This window comes from Colletotrichum phormii (assembly GCF_030913505.1).
Source record: "Colletotrichum phormii strain CBS 102054 chromosome Unknown BDP81scaffold_39, whole genome shotgun sequence".
Taxonomy (NCBI): domain Eukaryota; kingdom Fungi; phylum Ascomycota; class Sordariomycetes; order Glomerellales; family Glomerellaceae; genus Colletotrichum; species Colletotrichum phormii.
The window spans coordinates 182-19,100 of NW_026851481.1; the positions used below are offsets into that span (position 1 = coordinate 182).

The window sequence follows — 18,919 nt, forward strand, 5'->3', positions numbered from 1 at the left end:
ATCCCTATAAGCCCGAAGAATGCCTTCTCGTCGCCCGGTGCTAACGTAGCCGTTAAGTATACGATCTATACCCCGAACTCTCGTATCGCTACGCCAACCTCGCATAGCTTCGGCCGGAACGACCGGGTCCCCTCTAGTACAACGTAGCACTCATCAACCACGACGCGGTCGAGCGCTTATCGTAACGTAAGCCGTACTATAAGTCCTGGAAGCCTTTACTAACGGCGGACTTAGGCGTAACGAAGATAATGGATACGGCCTAGTTATTCTTATGGCTAAGCCATATATAGGACGCGATCCCCAATTTAGTACACCGCGCCTCTAAGTCGGTCCGAAGCGCGGTAAGTAGTATAATAACTACCGTTACGCCGTCCGGTGAGCAGAACGCTGGTAGCATAAACGATAAACTCTTACCGCTGCCCGTGCCCATTACCTGGATGATCGGGCTATGCCCGTTGACGATAGCCCCGACTACCTTCGCCTGGTTCCCGCGGAACGTCGCTGCGTCGTCCCCCGTCATCTGCCGTAGCCGGCCGGCCATGTCCGCCTGCTGTAGCCGTGCGAACCGCCGTAGCCGGGCCTCGAGACGGACGCCGTCGTAGAGCTCTACCTTTCGCTTCGAGCCGCTGCGGTAACCGTCGCTCGCCCGGTCCTCGTCCCCAAACCCCAAGAACCGATGCCACTGCGAGCTGACCTTACGAAACTGCTGCTGCTTAGCCGCTACCCCGCTACCGAACTGGACTAGTAGCCGCCCATAGATCATACCGGCGATCCGCGTCCCGTACCCGGCTTATAGATCCCACGGGCTATCACCGAGCTCGTCTTCGTCCTCGTCGTCTCCCTTCTTCCCTAGATCCCACCGCCCGAACGCCTCGTGTAAGAATCGGTTGGCGATAGCGATAGCAATATGCCGCCACATACTCACGTTCAGCTTGTTACCGAGTAGCCGGCTGCTGTGCCGTTGTATAATTTGCCTGGCCCGGTCCGTCGTCCACGTCCGATCCTCTGTCCAAGCCTACGCCGCCCTACCCTTGTCCCCGTCCTCGGCAGTGTCGCCCGCGTTGTCGATATCTACGCTGGTTACCGTCGCCGCTCCTCCGCCGCTCCTCTTCTGTGTGACCTCGTCGGCCCATAAGAAAGCGCTATAGTGGTGGGCCTGCTTCGTGATGCCTTCTGCTTCCTGCTAGAACGGAAGTACGAGCTATAAGTACTATACAAGTAGCTCGCCGGCCTCTCTTGGTAAATACCGGTGGATAATCTTAGTCTGCCCGCTGCTCCGGTACCCTTTATGGTACGCCGTTACGAAATATATTATACCGTCGTATATAAAGATGTTCCGTACCCCGCCGTTTACCATATTAGCTACCCGTAAGCTACCTATCTCCGTTGCCCGTCCCGGCTGGCCCCCTAGTATATGCATTAGCAACCATAGCCGCTCGCGGAACTGCTCGAACGTATGCCCGTACTCGCGCACTACCTCCTCCCTGAACGCCCTGCTGCCCGATGTCGGTCCCTCTATACCCTACTGACGCCGCCGCGGTTGGGACCCCACGATACGCCGGAACACCCACCCGTCCCCTTCCCTTAGCCACGCGTTGCGGTCGTCGTATAGAAACGAGTAACCCTCTCGGGTCTCGCTATGGTCGTCCTCGATCGACGGCCAGTGAATACGCGGCAGCGCTTCGTCTAGACAGCTCCTCGCCTGGCTGCTGTCCGACACTGCGTCGCCCTGCTCGTCCCCGCCTGTGACTATCGTGAGCTGTGCTAATAGTAGCCTGGCCTCGTTGACGACGCCGTGGAGCATGTCCGATAACTGGTCTATGGTAAACCGTACGCGCCGATACGATATGCGGTCGCTTACCTAGTCGATTACGCCGTCTGCCGGCGTGTTATACTGTATATGCATGCCATACGTCCGCGTCTCGAGAATCCAATCCATCGGTGTTGGCTCGGCTTGGGGGGCCCCGGGCGTACGCGTTATGAACCTCTGTACCATGCGACGGACGTAGACAAAGAGACTCTCTATGCCATCATCGGCCGCCCCCTCGTCCGTCGTAGCGGCCTGACGAGCGACATCGTATTGACTTTGCGTATATGCCTTATAAACGACTAACATACGTGCTACTTTAATGATCGCCGAATATTTTGTTGTATAGTCGGTAATATCCATCCAGCCACCGTCGGCCCGGATGCCTATTATAGCGAGCGTACTTACTATCGCGTTCTCGTACTGCCCTCTCTTAAGCTGGTGGTCTAGTATGCTAATGAGTATTTTGAGTGCTGCCGGCCGGAGCGTATCCGACGTAGTGTTGGAGTCCCCTTCCACCACGGCCTTGGCCAATTATTCGAACTCGTCCTATGCGTCGTACTGCCTCTCGGTGAGCCGGTACGGCGGTCTCCCGTCGTCCGGTAGCTCTTACGTCCGGAACCATATACAGAGCAAGACCCTCTAGATATCTTTATACCGTACCCAAGTGTCCTCCTTAATGCGGTTATTAAACGGCTTCGTAGGCTTAATATGTGCTTCCTTCCGCTGGACCTCGAATAGTACGGCGTGCCCGACCTTATTGGGCGTGGATATGGCCCTGGCGTACTCCAAGACCTCGTTGACCGAAGTCCACATCACATAGAGTACGTCCTCCACGGCCTCCTAGATTGGGCCGGTGGTTTTGTAGAGCTGGCTAATACGTAGTCCACTCAGATGCTCTGCCCATCCCACCCGCTGGAGCTACGGGTTCGGCTCGAGCTTGTTGTTGGTAGCACGGATGAGATCGTCATAGCTCGCCTTGACCTGCTCGGCTTGGTTCTGCCGTAGTTAACGGAGTAGCTCGGTGGCCTGCCGTGACGCTACCTCCTCGGCGACCGCCTCCGGCGCTTGGTCTAGCGGTTAGCCACGCCCTACCTCGAACCATTAGCTCCCAGCCCGTAATAAAAAGAACCGCTAGTATAGTATACTGGACGTCTACGGTATGTTACGTTCTTAACAAGATCTCGCCCTTACGTTACCGCCCTTCTTCTAATCGTTTACCTACCCGTGATGTCTTTGGTAGTGATCCTGGATCCTTTGAGTTTGGCGATAAATATAGGAGTATCGGTGATATCGGATACCGTCCGTGCGTGGGTCGGTAAGATGGTCGATGGGGGCTGTTGATGGGTCGGGATACTGCAGCTGCGTAAGACTGGCCTGGTTCGTACGTATGCCCATTATACCAGAGATGGCCTTGACGATGCTACTACGGGTCGACGGTGGGATATGGCGGTGGCGTGTCCGTAGGTGGGTGGCTAACTCGTCACTAACCACAGCAAACTGACATGTTTTACAAATAGCGAGTGCATACTCTTCATAAAAGATAAACGGCTCCATTACTAGCGTAATTACGATAGTCTTGGGCCGTGGTAGTTGTGGGCTACTACCGAGATAAGTGGTGTTAGTCTTACATATTGGTGGATTGATGTTGACTGTGGTTGAGTTAAGATGCTGTTGGACGGGCAACTATCTTAACCACAGCATTAAACTGGACATGGGCGCTATCTCCTCATTCGGTAGCTGCAGCGCATTCCTTATCTCGTTTAACTATACTAAACTGCTTACCACAAAGGAAACGCTAGGTAGAAATACTATGATTGGCTGCTGCCTCAGTGAGCATAGCAAGGTTATGTGATGATAGCTCTAGCGTTGATTGGTGCACTGATGCACGAGCCATCTTCACCCCATCAAATCGGCAAACACGAATCTATACAAATAGAGATAAATATTGGGTTATGAATAAAGATAAGATAAGTTCTGAACTCGCCTGATTGCCAGCTTTCGATGCATATCTATATCGTCTATTTTAGCTAAGGAAACCTCTACCAACTCTACCCCTATAATCTCTATCAACTCTACACCCTAGTATTCACGCCCCATAATTATTTTCTATGGCGTTTTCTATGAACTCTACTACAGTTCGTCGTGTCCTAGAGGTTAGGTTCGACGCACGAGCCATCTGAGTAACGGCCACCCTACCGATCATTGGTGCAGCCATGCACGAGCCATCTTGACCCTATCAAACCGTCAATCACGAATCTATACATATAGAGGTGAATACTGGGTTTATAATAAAGGTAAGATCATTTCTGAGCTCGCCTAATTCTCAGCTTTCGATGCATGTCTATATCGTCTATTTTAGATAAGAAAACCTCAATGAAGCTGACCCCCTGTCGTTTCAATGAATCTGACCCCTTGTCTTTAGGGACCCATTTCTATTTCTATGGGCATTTCAATGAATCTGAGTCGGATTCATCGTTGTCTGTATGTTAGGGCCTCACGATATTTGATTGTTTGACTCGCTGAAATTCCTATATTTGACTGTTTGTTTGACTTATTTGTTTGATTGATTTGAATGGGTATGTGCGCTGATATAAAGAGCTTTACAATATTCCCCGCCTTGTACTTTGACATCAGTGACCTTGATAAGAAGCGTCTGGACTATGTTGTCATAGGCTTGGGATGATGCAGCCTAAAGAGCATTGCCATAGAAGCATCTGGACGATGTTCTCGTAGCCTCCCTCTGATGCAGCCTGAAGAGCGTTACCATATCTGCCGCCTTCTGCGTTGACATCTGCGCCCTTATCGAGAAGCATCTGGACGATGTTGTCGTGGCCTCCAGATGATGCAGCCTGAAGAGCGTTGCCATATCTGCCGCCTTGAGCGTTGACATCTGCGCCCTTATCGAGAAGCATCTGGACGATGTTGTCGTGGCCTCCAGATGATGCAGCCTGAAGAGCGTTGCCATATCTGCCGCCTTGAGCGTTGACATCTGCGCCCTTGTTGAGAAGCATCTGGACGATCTTGTCGTGGCCTTTAAATGATGCAATGTAAAGGGTGTTGTCATACTCGCCGCCTTCTGCGTTGACATCTGCGCCCTTATCGAGAAGCATCTGGACGATGTTGTGGTATCCCTCGTATGATGCAGCCTGAAGAGCGTTGCCATATTCGCCGCCTTGAGCGTTGACATCTGCGCCCTTGTTGAGAAGCATCTGGACGATCTTGTCGTGGCCTTCTAATGATGCAGCCTGAAGAGCGTTGCCATATCTGCCGCCTTGAGCGTTGACATCTGCGCCCTTGTTGAGAAGCATCTGGACGATGTTGTGGTATCCCTCGTATGATGCAGCCTGAAGAGCGTTGCCATATTCGCCGCCTTGAGCGTTGACATCTGCGCATTTGTTGAGAAGCATCTGGACGATCTTGTCGTGGCCTCTAAATGATGCAATGTAAAGAGCGTTGTCATAGTAGCCGCCTTCTGCGTTGACATCTGCGCCCTTGTTGAGAAGCATCTGGACGATCTTGTCGTGGCCTCTAAATGATGCAATGTAAAGAGCGTTGTCATAGTAGCCGCCTTCTGCGTTGACATCTGCGCCCTTATCGAGAAGCATCTGGACGATGTTGTGATATCCCTCGTATGATGCAGCCTGAAGAGCGTTGCCATAATCGCCGCCTTCTGCGTTGACATCTGCGCCCTTGTTGAAAAGCATCTGGACGATCTTGTCGTGGCCTCTAAATGATGCAATGTAAAGGGCGTTGTCATACTCACCGCCTTCTGCGTTGACATCTGCGCCCTTATCGAGAAGCATCTGGACGATGTTGTGGTATCCCTCGTATGATGCAGCCTGAAGAGCGTTGCCATATTCGCCGCCTTGAGCGTTGACATCTGCGCCCTTGTTGAGAAGCATCTGGACGATCTTGTCGTGGCCTTCTAATGATCCAGCCTGAAGAGCGTTGCCATAATCGCCGCCTTGAGCGTTGACATCTGCGCCCTTGTTGAGGAGCATCTGGACGATCTTGTCGTGGCCTTCTAATGATCCAGCCTGAAGAGCGTTGCCATAATCGCCGCCTTGAGCGTTGACATCTGCGCCCTTGTTGAGAAGCATCTGGACGATCTTGTCGTGGCCTCTAAATGATGCAATGTAAAGAGCGTTGCCATCAAAGCCGTCTCCTGCGTTGACATCTGCGCCCTTATCGAGAAGCATCTGGACGCTGTTCTGGCGACCCTCTAAAGACCCCCAAATGAGTGGTGTGTAGCCCGCTTTGTCTTCTGAGTTCAACGCAGCGTCGTCTGAGGCAAGTAGTCTCTGTAACACTTCGTCATGGCCATTCAATGCAGCCAGGTGTACACTGTTGAGGCCACCCCTCGCTTTGTATTGATAGTTTGTTTGCCAGAATATTGAGACCCATGTTTCGAATCGCCCATCTTGCATGTTATATAGCTGCAAGATCTGCTTTTGTAATACGTCCTTTGGGGGATTTGCGTCTCGCAAGTGTGAAGGCCAGTGTGTTGCTGAATATTCCAAAAAGGGGTACTGGGTAGTGCTCGTGTCTGTTTCTCTTCTACCAGCAGGAAACCGATTGTCTTGAATGTCCCTAAATGACAGATATTGAACACAGATTTGTGTCATTATCGCGTCTGAATGTGGTTTGTAGAGGGAGTGTTTCCAACGGTTGTTAGCTGGACTAGGGTGAATGATCCGTTGAACGAGGAATTCCTTGGCGGTCTGGTGTATCAAATAGACTCTGTTGTCGTTTATGAAAACAAAAAGGCCGCAAAGGTCCCGGATCCGTAGCTTGAAGTGTATATGATCAAGTTCGAGATCATCGTGTCTGTCTGCGTTTGGTAGTTCTGTCGCAAGTTGATAGGCCACGTATAGTTCTATCAGCGTAAGAGGCTGCCGAGCACCGACAACGATATGAAGAAGCGTTTGCACCTTCTTTCTATGGCCGTTACTGTGTCGGCTCAGAATCCTTTCGTATGCTTGCTCAACAGACTGCGGAAGTGAGTCGATATCCTTCTGAAATGCTCTCTTGGTGATTTTGTCGAGGTAGGGAAGCTCCTTGATCATGAGATGCAGCCAGAGATAAGTCCGATTGGGTGTTCCCAAGAGCTTTGTCCGTAATATGCCCTGCATATCTTGATCCAGCTGATATTCTCGGCCGGCTTTGAGTACTGTATCGTGAACTACAAGGTTGATTTCCTCGCTAATATCGGCGTTTTTCTCTTCGCCAGCAAGACGGATTGTCTGAGGCTCAGGTATGTTACGGAATTCGGATTCGATGTCCTGATAAGGTCGACTAGTTACAAGAAACTTTAATTGAGACTTTCTTGTAGAAGTTGTTTGCCGCTTGTGGAAGTTTGTTAAAAACTGGATAATCTTCCGTCGGTCATCAATACAGCACTCGTCTAAGGCGTCTAGGACACAAGTGACATTGATTGCTTGATCGTCCGTAGTAGTAGCGATGAAGATACGCCACAGTTCGTCCACTTCAGTCTGCAGTTTCTCTCCGTTCTTTTCAAAGGCCGCTATAGCATGACGGATGAGGAATGGTTGAAAGTTGAAAAGCTGATGAAGAAGGGCACATAAGGCTGTCGCTAGGTTGTTTTGGTCGTCGTTATCCTTGAAGAAGAAGTAGCAAGCTATATGGTGGTTTGTAGATTGGAGCTCCCCATCGATAAGAGACTTGGCTAAAACAGACTTTCCACAGCCTGGGTCGGCGGAAATCCAAAGGAGATCATCGTGACGGCTCTGCTGCCATGTTTGGTACCGTGGATGCTCTAATACCCATTTGCATGTGCCCGGGACTCGGTCAGGGTTGATATTCTTGAACTTCTCATATGCGCTCGTCTTGAATGTTTGATGGCAATCAACCTGTTTTTGGCTCTCGTATCTGACCTCCTGCTTCTGCGTCTGTGCCGAGATGGCCGTATTAGTGTTAGAAACAAGCCTATGAAGATCAGGATCTGCATGAGGCATTAGTACCTAAATATTCCTTAAAAGAAAGTTCAAATGGGGAGATAAACTCAAACAATGAATTTTGCATATAGAAGGACAAAGTAATTAGAATATTTAGGCTAGGAATTATCTACTTACCAGACACTAACTGCGGTATAAGCTTCTCCTGCAGGACCCTATTTGGCGGTATGACTGAAAGGAGCTCCTTTGCAAACGCGGCCGCTGTTATAGCTGCATATTCGTGCCACCGGTTGTTCTTATGAGAGTCCGCGTAGTCGCAAACACCACGGATGACTAGGCATGGGAAATCTTGTAGTCCTGCAGCCTCCATCTCGAAGCAGAGCACCCCAAGGTCTTTGCTTAACTTGTCGCGTGTCTTTCCATGCTTGATTACCTGATTGCCTGAGGCAATGTTGCCGTAATGAATGACTGGATTCGTGTCGTCTCTGTCCTCCCGTTGGATCTTCTGCTTGGGATCACACTCATCACAAGTAGAGTCTGAATCGACGTGGTCGTACTCTGCTTGGAAAAGGCAATCGTAGAGAGCGCCCTGATGACTGAACTTCTTCTTTATGATCTTTGGGCTTTTGCTGATAAGCTCAGATATAAACTGGGGGACTCTGCTGTCTTCGATCATGTGATCGGCCTGGAGACGACCTAGGGCGGCTAACAGGACCTGGGGTGGTGCGTTGAGCGATCCTGTGCGTTGGAACTCTCCCTCCTGCACTGTCTTCCCCCGGTCGTACTGGATAACACCTCCACTTGTTTCAGCGGGTTGGCTAACCACGATGTCGCCCAGCCGGATATCATGTTTTCGCGACGGTACACCACCGCCGATTCCAACCATCAAGCCGAACCGGATTGACTTAAAGGTCCGCAGCAAGTCCTTCGCGACCGTGGCAGCTGGTGTTATTCCATAAATGCCTGCAGGTAGGCAGGCGATGACGACGTTGTGGCCTTGAACCTGACCCAAGACGTAGCTGTTATGGTCGGCTGGATCCTGCCAGGGCAAGTTCGGATGAAGCTGATCGAGCATCCCTTTCGCGGCAGCCATTTCCAGCGGGAGGGCACACACCCAGCCCACAGTATAGTCCTCTACGACAGGAGCATCTCCCCCCGGCCGATCAACACCAGTCTTTCTCTTTTTTCCGGGTTGGAAGTCATCGGCATCAGAGTCTGACAACGCCATTAGAAAGGACTGGTAAGGACTGGCATCCCAGACTCCGAGGGAGCTTACCAGGTGCTGAGGTACGGCCATACTTAAGCAAGCCGTTCTTATCTTTGTTATCACCTGACTCTTTGGTATTCGGATCGTACATCTTTCGTCGGTGGGCTGCTGGCGATCGTATCTTCGGGTTGAGTTTTGGTAGGTCGATTAAATAGTAGGCGTAATATACTAGAAATCTAGCTCAGCTGGGCTTAAACAGAATACAGAGGCATTGATTCCGCAGCTTTACGAGGGGAAGTCCTGCTTCTTAAACGTAAAGTGCTAGGTCAGCCTCACGTTAATTGTACATTACCGATAAACTACTGCAGTCCAGGGCCCGACCCCTTATTATTTCCGCTCCGACCTATCATTTGCTGAAGGACAACTTCTCAATATGCGTGGATGCCTGAGATGAATCTGCCAAGGCCAAATGCACAGGCTGCAGCGCTTGCCAGTCAATTCTGCCTTGTGCAGGCTAAGGACTCACAAGAATCCGCCTGGGCGTCAACGTCGAGGCTTGTCGCGGGCCTCGGAAATAACAAATAGAAGGTTATTTATACAGGGTGCACTGGCATAAGCAGGATTGGTACCACTTGCCCGGAAGTGCACTGTGCTGTTCTCAATATAAAGCAATCATTCGTTGGTGGGAATGAAGCTACCTTACACGACTTCTGATTACAAGCCGGAACTGGCCAATCCCGCTGTTGTAAGTGTAATCCGGCAGCCATCTCTGACTTCGCGTTGTACATACACCACAAAGAGTACGAAGAGGACACTAAATTCGCACATAGCTGTACTGTGTGAGGCTATTCTGAGTACTTATGTAGTTCTGTCATATCTGATATGTATGCCATATGGATCTGTATATCTATTGTCTAGGAAACTCTAGATACTTCCGAATTATCTCATCGTCAGCTGGGGTTACTCCATCCACTCCCCTTCGCGTCATTAGACCTAAAACGGCGACCTCGTTATCCTTTAAGAAGCCAATAAGGAACATACTTCACGTTCGCTAGGTATCTTCTCATATGAACAGGTAGGTAACTGTCGGAACGGCAAGGCTGATAAGGAGCAATGGGCAGGTATCGTGGGCTGGCTGGCGCCTGCCCTGGGCGAAGTGGGACAACTGGCTTAGTCACCACGGCCGGTTAAGGTGGGGCAACCACCCAGGCTGTCACCACCTACTTCGACCGACCCCTGCCCACAATGTAAATAGAAAGAACAAGAACAACAACAGCAATTATCACGGACATCGACGTGATTGTTGCCGAAGATACATCCTCATGAGGAAACGTATCACGCCTGTGATACCAACAGTAACATAATCGAACTTATTATCTCCCGCTGGATTTCGGATCTCCCCGGCTCTAACGACCACACTATTACCAGCCATTGTTCTCCCCGTAAATAGTATCGAACGCTGGATAACTACATAATAACGCCGTCGGCCTCCTACCCTCGTCCCTTTATTATGAACGACGATGCGACCGAGAAGCCTTATACGCCATCCCCGAGCAAAGAACGTCGAGTATATAACGATACTAGCGATACCTATCGCGTACGTCGCGTTCTTTTCCTTAGATCATTAGCCAAACCAATTCGGATATTGGCACGTTCCGAGTCATTCTCGCGATCCAATACCTAGCGTGGTGATGTGCGGACGTATCCCATCGGGTGCTAACTCACCTCATTTTGCCAAGACCTCCAAGTACCCATTATTTACACTTTATTACCCCGCATTTAAAGGGGTACTTGACGATACGTCACTCATTCCTATGCTCTTTTGCCCATTATCATCACTATTAGTTATTACTATTTTGATTGATATTGTTATGTCTTCTGGTGATTCTGATACCTCTATTGCATCTAATGCTTCTATTACTTCTAGTTATACGCAGCTGTATAGTAGTTGAGGTCCACCCAGAAGACCTTACTGCTGCCTGTAATACAGACTGTACGCCCGAGCGCTGTGACGCAGCTACAGTCCGGCCCCACGAACCTCCGGCTACTTAGCATGGTCCTCCGGGCTCCTTCCGGCCCTTGACGTGCCGGCCCGGGCCCAAGAGATACGGGGGCTGCCGGCAAGCCCGCTTGAACTGTTCCTCCAATACGTTCCGCAGAGCCTCGTGGAGCAGTGGGCCCAGTGGACGAATACAGCGCCGTTGTGACTTGTCTCAGGAGGGCCCTAGGGCTAGAACGTCTAGAGCGAATTCATGGCGGCAGACTTCAGCAGACGAGATATACCTCTTCCTAGGGATCCTATTATATATAGGGATTCATAGTGAGTCTAGATTATCAACCTATTGGTCAACCCAGCAGCAAACGGAGGATCCTATCCACCTATTTACACGGTTTATGTCCCGGGACCGTTTCCAACTGCTACTCCAGCGACTACGGATATTCAACACTGCGGAATTCCAGCCCAGCCGGCCCAGCCAGCCTAGCCTAGCCTAGGCCGGGGCCAGGGCCGGGCCCAGGATCAAATGCCAGATGTATACCGTAAAGTTAACCAGTGGTCAGCCCACATCCAAGAGACTGGGGATTCCCTTTATATACCTGGTTCAGACCTTACAGTTGACGAGGCTATGGTCCGATTTACAGGTCGATCTCTTGAGACGACAACGATTCCAACGAAACCTATCCCAACTGGCTATAAGATCTGGATCCTTGCCCAGTCTGGCTACTGTATAACTCTACTACAGTTCGTCGTGTCCTAGAGGTTAGGTCTGCGACGCGGTATCGGGCTCTGGTGCGATGTGCAACGGACCCTGGTGAACGACTTGGGATACGGCGTTCCGGCTCCAGAAATCGAAGCCCGCGCCCAACACAACTGCGGATGTGCCCCTTTGTACCCAAAGCCGGGCGGCCGAGCCACCGATTAGATATACGCGGACGGTAGCGACGGCGGCGAAGATGTGCAATTTTCGGGTGACGTGTCCGCGGATGACTGAGCCCGGGTACAGCGGCGCAGAAGGGTCGAGCAGCTGAATGGAAAGGGCCGGGCCTTCTTTAGCTTTGACAAAGCTGACTGGCGGTAAATAGGTGTTACGCATGGTGTCAGTACTGACGTTTGAAGCGCGAGGAAGAAAAATTATTAGATGCTTCTCGCCAGTGTCCTTTAATATGATCGAGGCACCCCAATCGAGGTCTTCAAGACGGTACAGGCTGCGCCGTCTTACAGCAGGGCACCATTAACAAGCCAAGAAATAGACGAATACGCGACCTCCTTAGCGCGTGGCGCCATTTGCCCGAGTCCAGGTTGAGCCCACTGGACAGAACTTCTGTGTTACTTCATTGGTTGCTTTGTTACTGTTTGGCTTTGCAGGTTATCATAAGGTTGTCAGCTCCCTGTCGCCGCGCCCGGCCCTCATTTCAGCCGTAAAGAGCCAGAATCCCCAGCCCGCACCAGAAAGTACCCGATAAGTCGTTTAGCAGGGATAGGAATTCCAGCCATGGTCTCATTTTATTTACTGATATCGCGCTAACCGACCTTGGCGCAACGGTCCCGGTCGTAGTAGCTGACCCATGAACCACGCTGAATAGCTCCCATATCGGCAGCAGACTCGCATAGAATGATTTCTCCCATGTTCAGAATTACTACTTGCGTTCTTTCCCGCCCAAATGTATGCCCACGAGTAGGCAGGTCACCGACACTTTTGTTCCTTCTTATTTACCTATGCCAACCTAGGTAGTGCATGTTCTCCCCTTCAGGGCAAACAGCAATCACTGATAAGACATTCTGCAACCCTCCACTGCAGGCAGGTCGGTATTGTTTCCTCCAATCTACCGCCGTAGCTTGAGGATGATCTAGCTTGTTGATCAAGGTTAAGGACAAGGATTGAGATAACTTCACACAATTTCAGCCCAACGGTCGCAGAAAGGTTGCGGTCTAGGGAAACTTTAATTATAAAAAATAGCGGCAATGCTGTGAGGACAATTTTCCATTTCCACGTGATAATCTTGACTCCCCGCGATCCATAATCTGTAAAGCCTGGACCAAATTCTATGGCATCCCCTCCGGCTTGAGTCTGTGGCGGCACAGTGGCATGACCATCCAATTGATAATATAGTACAGCTCAAAGTCAGAGTCATAAATATTCCCGGTCTCGTTTCCAAAAGGACAAGCGTGCTGTGACATTGCGTCGCATAGTAGATCCGTAGTCCGCTCCATTTCGACCCTATTTACCGAATAATAGTCTGCCGTGGACGGCATAGCGTCGCCTCGGCGAATACACAGAAGTCTTTGATGCCGAGGCCGAGGGGGCCCGTCAGGGCCTACGGCGAGCACTGCACCTAGCTGCCACCTCCCCCACTACAATCCATCTTTGCCTCGATAATACTGGCGTTCTCAACTTCATCTCGGGTTTCGGACGATCTCCCGCCAGCTCGCAGGCTGCTATGCTTGAGATACTCGACGCCCAGCGGGCAAGGGATATAAAATGCCACTGGTCGCCCGGACATACCGGGATCCCTGGAAACGAATTAGCTGATAAGCTTGCTAAAGAAGGAGCCGCTCTCCTACTGCCTGACCCTCCACCGCTAGCATCATACGCTGGGATAGCGAAGATGGCCCGCGCCAGAGCCCGTGGCTACCATTCACGATGGTGGCATACTTCGAAGCAAAAGCTCAAACCAGGCTATAAGAAAACTGACGCTGCCCTCCGTTGCCCTCCGGAACTGGACCTACGGCGTCCTCTTTTGCACCACCTCCTCGCTGCTCGTTCTGGCCATGGCCATTTCCACGCCTACCACAGGCGCTTTCAGCACGACGGAGACTTCAAATGTAACTGCGGGCGGAAATTATCGCCTACCCATCCAGTATATTGCACGAAGAACCGCCGTACCTCGGCGCTATGGCCGATTACCGGGACCGTGGACGATCCGGGACCACTACCGCCCCCGATAGGCCTGGCCGAAGCCTATTGGTACGCCCTGGTCAGAGACCCGGGTGCCTTTGAGAAGTTCGAGCGTGTGACGCGCTACTATGAGGCTCACTCTCTGCAAAGATAGCGAGCCCGAGATCCCGCGCCTCACAACTCTCTCACACACCCACCGACGCCTTGAGGCCCCGGCCTTACCACACCCCTCTCTCTTCCTTCCTCCTTTATCTTCTATATAAGAAAATATAAGAAAACAGAAAAATGCTCGCGTAGGCAAATATGCCTCCGAGGGCCGGTTACTTGTTGCGGCAACGCCGTCTGTGGACGGCGTAGGGCTGCTAGAGACCCATTCGCTTCTGCCGAGTCAGGGACCCCCTGCTGGCGTGCTTTTTGGAACTGAACGGACCCTGGGGATTAGATACTAAACTCCACTGCTCTAGGCACGAGAAGAAAAGTGTACATTATAGACTGCCTGACTTGTCGTACGCTATAATGGCGGCACGGCACATCATATGCCCAAAGGGCGCTCTGGTTGATCGGAGCTTAGTTACATAGATAGCTGGGCACCTGTCCCTGATGATGTAAAACACCACTACTACTACTACTACTACGACGGCATAGCGTTGATTGTTCAATTGGGTGTATATCGAAGTTAATCGGCAGAGCTAAGAGTTTACTAACTACTTAGTTATGTTTGATTCAGGTGGCAGACATGACGCCCTATACCATACTACATTCAGCTCGCAGTGACGTTCAGTGTACCTAAGCCCTTTAGTAAGTAAGTAGGTATCTTGAAGAGAATTAGTCTCGTAAAGGCAGTTTAGTATGTGAATCGGCACTATTGGGCTATAAGAGCTCGGAAATATAGAAGCGTTTTACGACGAAAAGCACTGTATTATGCGTGTAATGCTCCCATGACAGACATTTTGTTTGGGCTTGAATCGCGATTTACTGGAACAGAGCACTATATAAATCACCTGGTACTACATGTAGTGTTGGATCTCTGAGCAGTCGGCAGAAAAGATGGATCTGGAAGGCGGTATGGGCACTTACAAACGGCCCTTTCACTTATATACCACTTCTGGGAGCCCACAATCTCCTCCTTCCACCTCCAGACGCAGCAATAATAGACCATTATTGACACTTCGTTCCAACCGTACGGTTGCCCTGCTGACGTGTATACCAACATGTAGACACATAAATACTGGATTAGCTGATAGCCCAGGAGGCTGAAGCTAGATATGGGCTGGGCACTCGGAAGCATGTGCTTGTAGCAAAGTGATTCCTACGACAAGCCTGCTTCATGCTTCTGATAGCGAGAGTTACCCACCGGCAGTTGAGTTCATTCTATCCTGAGAGAGTAGCGGGACCTGCGAGAGTTACTTATCTTAAAACTTTTGTGGTAGGCTGTATCAAGCACGGTCGAGAGACAAGGACAGGCATGAGTAGGTTCCGCAGACACAGCAGGAAGACTGTTCCTTCCCGCTTCGCTAAATGTCTCTCCGCTTCGCCAACATGCATATGAACACCTCGGGAGACTTGATACCTTTTCTGCGTTCATTATGCCACTGTTCAGAGAGACAAGGACTGTTTGTGAGACTGTGTCTGCTAATTGTATATACTTCTTGTCCCTATCACTTGTCCCACTCTCTACATGCACTATTACGGTCAGTTCATTGAGCTCCAGCTGACTATCACTTATCAGTGTCACAGATCAGGCACTTCATGTGATGCGTATGACCATGACTGCAGTGTATAACAGTGCCGATGTCATCATTGAATGAGAGATGAACATGTCGTCACTTAAGGCTTGTATGTTAAGCCAAAGGACTGAATCTTGGGTATTACCAGTAGGTACTTAATTGCTGGCGCGGATTGACCGGCTCTGCACCACGTTCGCGTCCCTTTCCGCTGAAGAGAGCATAGCTGGTTGATCAATGTGCTTGTTCTGGGGCGTCTTGTAATAAATAATCCTGGACTTGTCTAACATTCTGTTAATTTAGTTTGCCCTGCTAGCGTGAATTGATGCCTGAGTAGAGTACTAATAAAAGCTGCGACATAGTGCGGCGATTGGCTCGCGCTCAAGCCCGCACACTGCTACTTGTTGTACTTTTATTTCTCGCCTTCAAGCCCTAAGATCCATAATAGAATCCAAGAATCATTCTGATGAACGTAGAGCGGCGAAGCTAGGAAAAGATTGGCTTGATTGCTAACAGCCTAGAACCTCACCAGCACTTGAATTCTCGCTGTTGTTCTGTTCGAGGCCAGAAGGCCCGGCCATGCTTTTGGCACCTGGGGCCCGTACTCCGTAACCTCGCCAGGTTTACCTGTTGATTATACGTTGGAGCTGGTGGTTGCTACCCTTTAGATTTCAAAGAACTTTGTCGGTGTGGTCTTTTGAGGTATTATGTACGCATACGTGGGCAATGGAGTCTTGGTGCAAAGTAACTGGGCGTTTCCTCCTCGATTTCCCAGACGATTGCTTAGACCAGCCCCCTTTTTCACTCTCGTCGCCCCTGAATCATAACGGCAAACCGTTATAGGACGTTGGAGGCTCTCTCATAGAGCTGACTAGTAAAGGGAAACTCAGTTATCCCATCGGTCGCGGGTCGGCGTCAGTACGTCTTACTCCAGTTTTTCTCCACTCGAATTCGTGCATCAACTGTTAGTTCGCGGAAATAGGGGAATAGGGTCGGGTTATCGTATAATTCGTTACAATCTCTCAAAGATATACGTCGACACGCGACCGATGGGATCTTTACAGAAGTCTCTTTGTACCAGTTACCAATTGCATTAATCACCGAAGACAGAAATGTGTCAACGTAAAAATCACACTGAGTCCTCGGTATCATTTTATTCAATACAACTTAACGAAGGAAGGTCCGTCAATGGAGTTGCGGGGATGTATTCTAGACTAAGCCTGCATGGCTCTGGGAGCTGGCCAAGTCTTGGTCCACTCTATGCTGGAGCCGGAGACGCACCCGCAGCCGGTGGCAGAGCTGGTGCTGAGCCTTCCTTTTCTTTGATGGGCCTCCGCCCAACGAGAACATGCCTATGAAAGTGAGAACCATGAACCAGGGGGTTCAACAGCGGGAGAACTTACTGAGGCCAGTAGGCGTGAATGTTTCGGTCATTTCCGTTCTTGCGGACTTCGATGAGGAAGACTCTAACTTCTTCGGGGCTCCAGTCCAAGGCACGTGTGAGGGGAGCCATCGTAATTGCCTCCATACCAGCCATAAAATTTTCGTTATTCCATGAGCCCAGCTCTTTGAAATATTTGTCTTTCGGCCAGGTATTCGTCGGCCACTTGTAAGTGCTCAGCGCCACATCTTCGAACCCGACCTCAATCATAATCTCCCTCAACTCGGGCGTATCGACCCACACTGCTCCAAGCTTGATTGACGCTTCCATAAGATACTTAGCCCACTCGGACAGAGCATGCTCAGGCTTCAAAGTTCCATCGTCAGATTGAGCAAAAATAGCGGTCTCCTGGAGCTCAACGTAGCCACCAGGTTCGAGGTTACTGTGTTTATGCTGGTCAGCTGCAAGCTTCATCATCTCGTCTTGCGAATTCACAAGTAATTAGGCCTTACTCGTAGCATCTTTGGAGAAACAGTCTCCAGTCCCTGATACTAGATGTCATGAAGCGACTATGGATGTATTGGAATGGTTGCGAAAAGGTCCACTCGTCTTCGATATCATCGACCTCGAACTTCACGTTGGGAGGCACGCTGGGATATCAATATTGACAGCTGTTCGTCGGATAACGACTCTGGTTCAAGCGTACCTGCTAGGTTGGGTGGCCGAAAGATCGATACCCAAGATATCAGCCTCGGGGTGGTCGTCGCCAAACTGAACCGCCCAGATTCCCGTGCCCGTTCCGACGTCAAGAACACGACCAACTTTGGCGTCTTCTCTGCAGGGAGGGGCTATGCCAAGTTCGCCATCCAGCGTGAGGAGACACAGGTGATTAACCAGATCTGGGACATGAGTGAGCAGGATGTCAACCCCACGATTATAGTTCAAAGTTAATCTTACCAAGTCTGTCAAGTTCCCGCTCATCGTTCGGGAATTGGTATTCTAACGCACAACTTCAGCGACCAAACTGACGGGGAATGTTCCCAGGAACCTACTGCCATCCTTGTATCGGTGATAAGTCCGGCCATTCTCCCGGCGATAGTCCAATAGTGAGCTACGCAGACTGGTACTAGAGGACGCAATACTCTGTTATGGAATTCAGTATGCGCAGCAGCAATGAAACGTGGAGACAACCACACTCACGGTTCCCATCTCGGAGCGAGAATCATCCTGCTGCAAGTAAAAGAATCAAACACAACGTATATCATTAATGGCATATCGTGTCAACAAACCTCCTCTTCGGCAGCGATCTGAACTTCAAAATCTTGAGCGGGATTGGCCATGATGGGTTGCGGTGCGGGGTTTCAATGCAAAGGGAAAGCTCCGGGAATGAAGAAGAGGAACAGAAGTAACAGAGGAAAATGACAGAATTGTAATGGCAGGTGGGCTAATATACATGTACGTTTGGTGTTGGACCTCTTTTTAGCGGATGCAGCGCCGCCTTCTTGCACCAAACATGTAGAGAAACCCACGCTCATAGGCTGTTGAGTGGGCACCCGGGGTTCCCCGCGCGAATAGGAAAGTAGCAGTCGGGTGCACCAACGAAGCTCGCATGTTTGTCACATTCGATATCGGCTGGGCTGTTCTCGTTGTTGGTCACAACTTCGCCGGGATTAAGAATCGCAGATTGGTGTGGGGTTTCGAGTCATCCCGAATTACGGTGTTGCTGTCGCCGCCGTGGTTTTGCCATATGAGGAAGAAAAGGTGCGTCAGGCAGGAAGAGGCAGGATCTACCCAATATATCAATGTCTCGGCAAAAGTGTCAAATTTGGGTCTGATGATTTTTGTACAGAGATACACACTTTTCAGACTCGGATTCTGCTTTGAGTATGTCTTGTGTCAATATGACACTATCTAAGGTAGTAAGCAGACTATCCATCCAAAGTAGGGTTTTGCTCTTCGCCTCTCAGTTCCACGCTCAAGTACTCAT

At 50.4% G+C, this 18,919-nt stretch overlaps 5 protein-coding genes across 5 annotated transcripts; all 5 read right to left on the bottom strand.

The window, feature by feature from the left end:
• Positions 1-230: 230 nt before the first annotated feature.
• On the bottom strand, positions 231-2,623 carry BDP81DRAFT_455618 (uncharacterized protein; the record flags this gene model as incomplete). The annotated part of the gene is made up of 10 exons (XM_060593079.1): positions 231-259; positions 415-728; positions 804-953; positions 1,020-1,180; positions 1,343-1,407; positions 1,531-1,818; positions 1,862-1,878; positions 1,914-2,098; positions 2,216-2,332; positions 2,471-2,623. 10 exons carry the CDS (start codon positions 2,621-2,623, stop codon positions 231-233), a joined length of 1,479 nt encoding a protein of 492 aa, XP_060438049.1.
• Positions 2,624-2,799: 176 nt separating this feature from the next.
• Positions 2,800-3,400, bottom strand: BDP81DRAFT_155774 (uncharacterized protein). The gene is made up of 2 exons (XM_060581949.1): positions 2,956-3,400; positions 2,800-2,902 (listed from the first exon to the last, which is right to left on the bottom strand). Exon 1 carries the CDS (start codon positions 3,362-3,364, stop codon positions 3,029-3,031), a length of 336 nt encoding a protein of 111 aa, XP_060438050.1. The 5' UTR covers positions 3,365-3,400; the 3' UTR covers positions 2,800-2,902; positions 2,956-3,028.
• A 1,076-nt stretch (positions 3,401-4,476) lies between these two features.
• Positions 4,477-9,224, bottom strand: BDP81DRAFT_485703 (ankyrin repeat-containing domain protein; the record flags this gene model as incomplete). Its single annotated transcript, XM_060595170.1, has 5 exons — positions 9,002-9,224; positions 7,903-8,940; positions 6,156-7,772; positions 4,798-5,987; positions 4,477-4,758 (listed from the first exon to the last, which is right to left on the bottom strand). The coding sequence occupies exons 1-5, from the start codon at positions 9,081-9,083 to the stop codon at positions 4,477-4,479; spliced, it is 4,209 nt and encodes a 1,402-aa protein (XP_060438051.1). The 5' UTR covers positions 9,084-9,224.
• Positions 9,225-11,676: 2,452 nt separating this feature from the next.
• On the bottom strand, positions 11,677-12,296 carry BDP81DRAFT_155815 (uncharacterized protein). Its single transcript, XM_060581950.1, has one exon. The coding sequence runs from the start codon at positions 12,022-12,024 to the stop codon at positions 11,692-11,694; it is 333 nt and encodes a 110-aa protein (XP_060438052.1). The 5' UTR covers positions 12,025-12,296; the 3' UTR covers positions 11,677-11,691.
• A 4,308-nt stretch (positions 12,297-16,604) lies between these two features.
• On the bottom strand, positions 16,605-18,329 carry BDP81DRAFT_442131 (methyltransferase domain-containing protein). Its single transcript, XM_060591650.1, has 7 exons — positions 18,133-18,329; positions 17,985-18,075; positions 17,890-17,931; positions 17,639-17,831; positions 17,445-17,582; positions 16,955-17,374; positions 16,605-16,903 (listed from the first exon to the last, which is right to left on the bottom strand). Exons 1-7 carry the CDS (start codon positions 18,139-18,141, stop codon positions 16,810-16,812), a joined length of 987 nt encoding a protein of 328 aa, XP_060438053.1. The 5' UTR covers positions 18,142-18,329; the 3' UTR covers positions 16,605-16,809.
• Between the last annotated feature and the right edge of the window lie 590 nt (positions 18,330-18,919).

What these genes read in the sequence shown, in the direction of transcription:
- BDP81DRAFT_155774 (XM_060581949.1), bottom strand. Translation starts at nt 3,364, where the DNA reads ATGGAGCCGTTTATCTTTTATGAAGAGTATGCACTCGCTATTTGTAAA.
- BDP81DRAFT_155815 (XM_060581950.1), bottom strand. Translation starts at nt 12,024, where the DNA reads ATGCGTAACACCTATTTACCGCCAGTCAGCTTTGTCAAAGCTAAAGAA.
- BDP81DRAFT_442131 (XM_060591650.1), bottom strand. An exon ending in TCGGCCACCCAACCTAGCAG is followed by an intron (nt 17,583 to 17,638) that starts GTACGCTTGAAC and finishes TTGATATCCCAG; the next exon opens with CGTGCCTCCCAACGTGAAGT. An exon ending in ATTCACGCCTACTGGCCTCA is followed by an intron (nt 16,904 to 16,954) that starts GTAAGTTCTCCC and finishes TCACTTTCATAG; the next exon opens with GCATGTTCTCGTTGGGCGGA.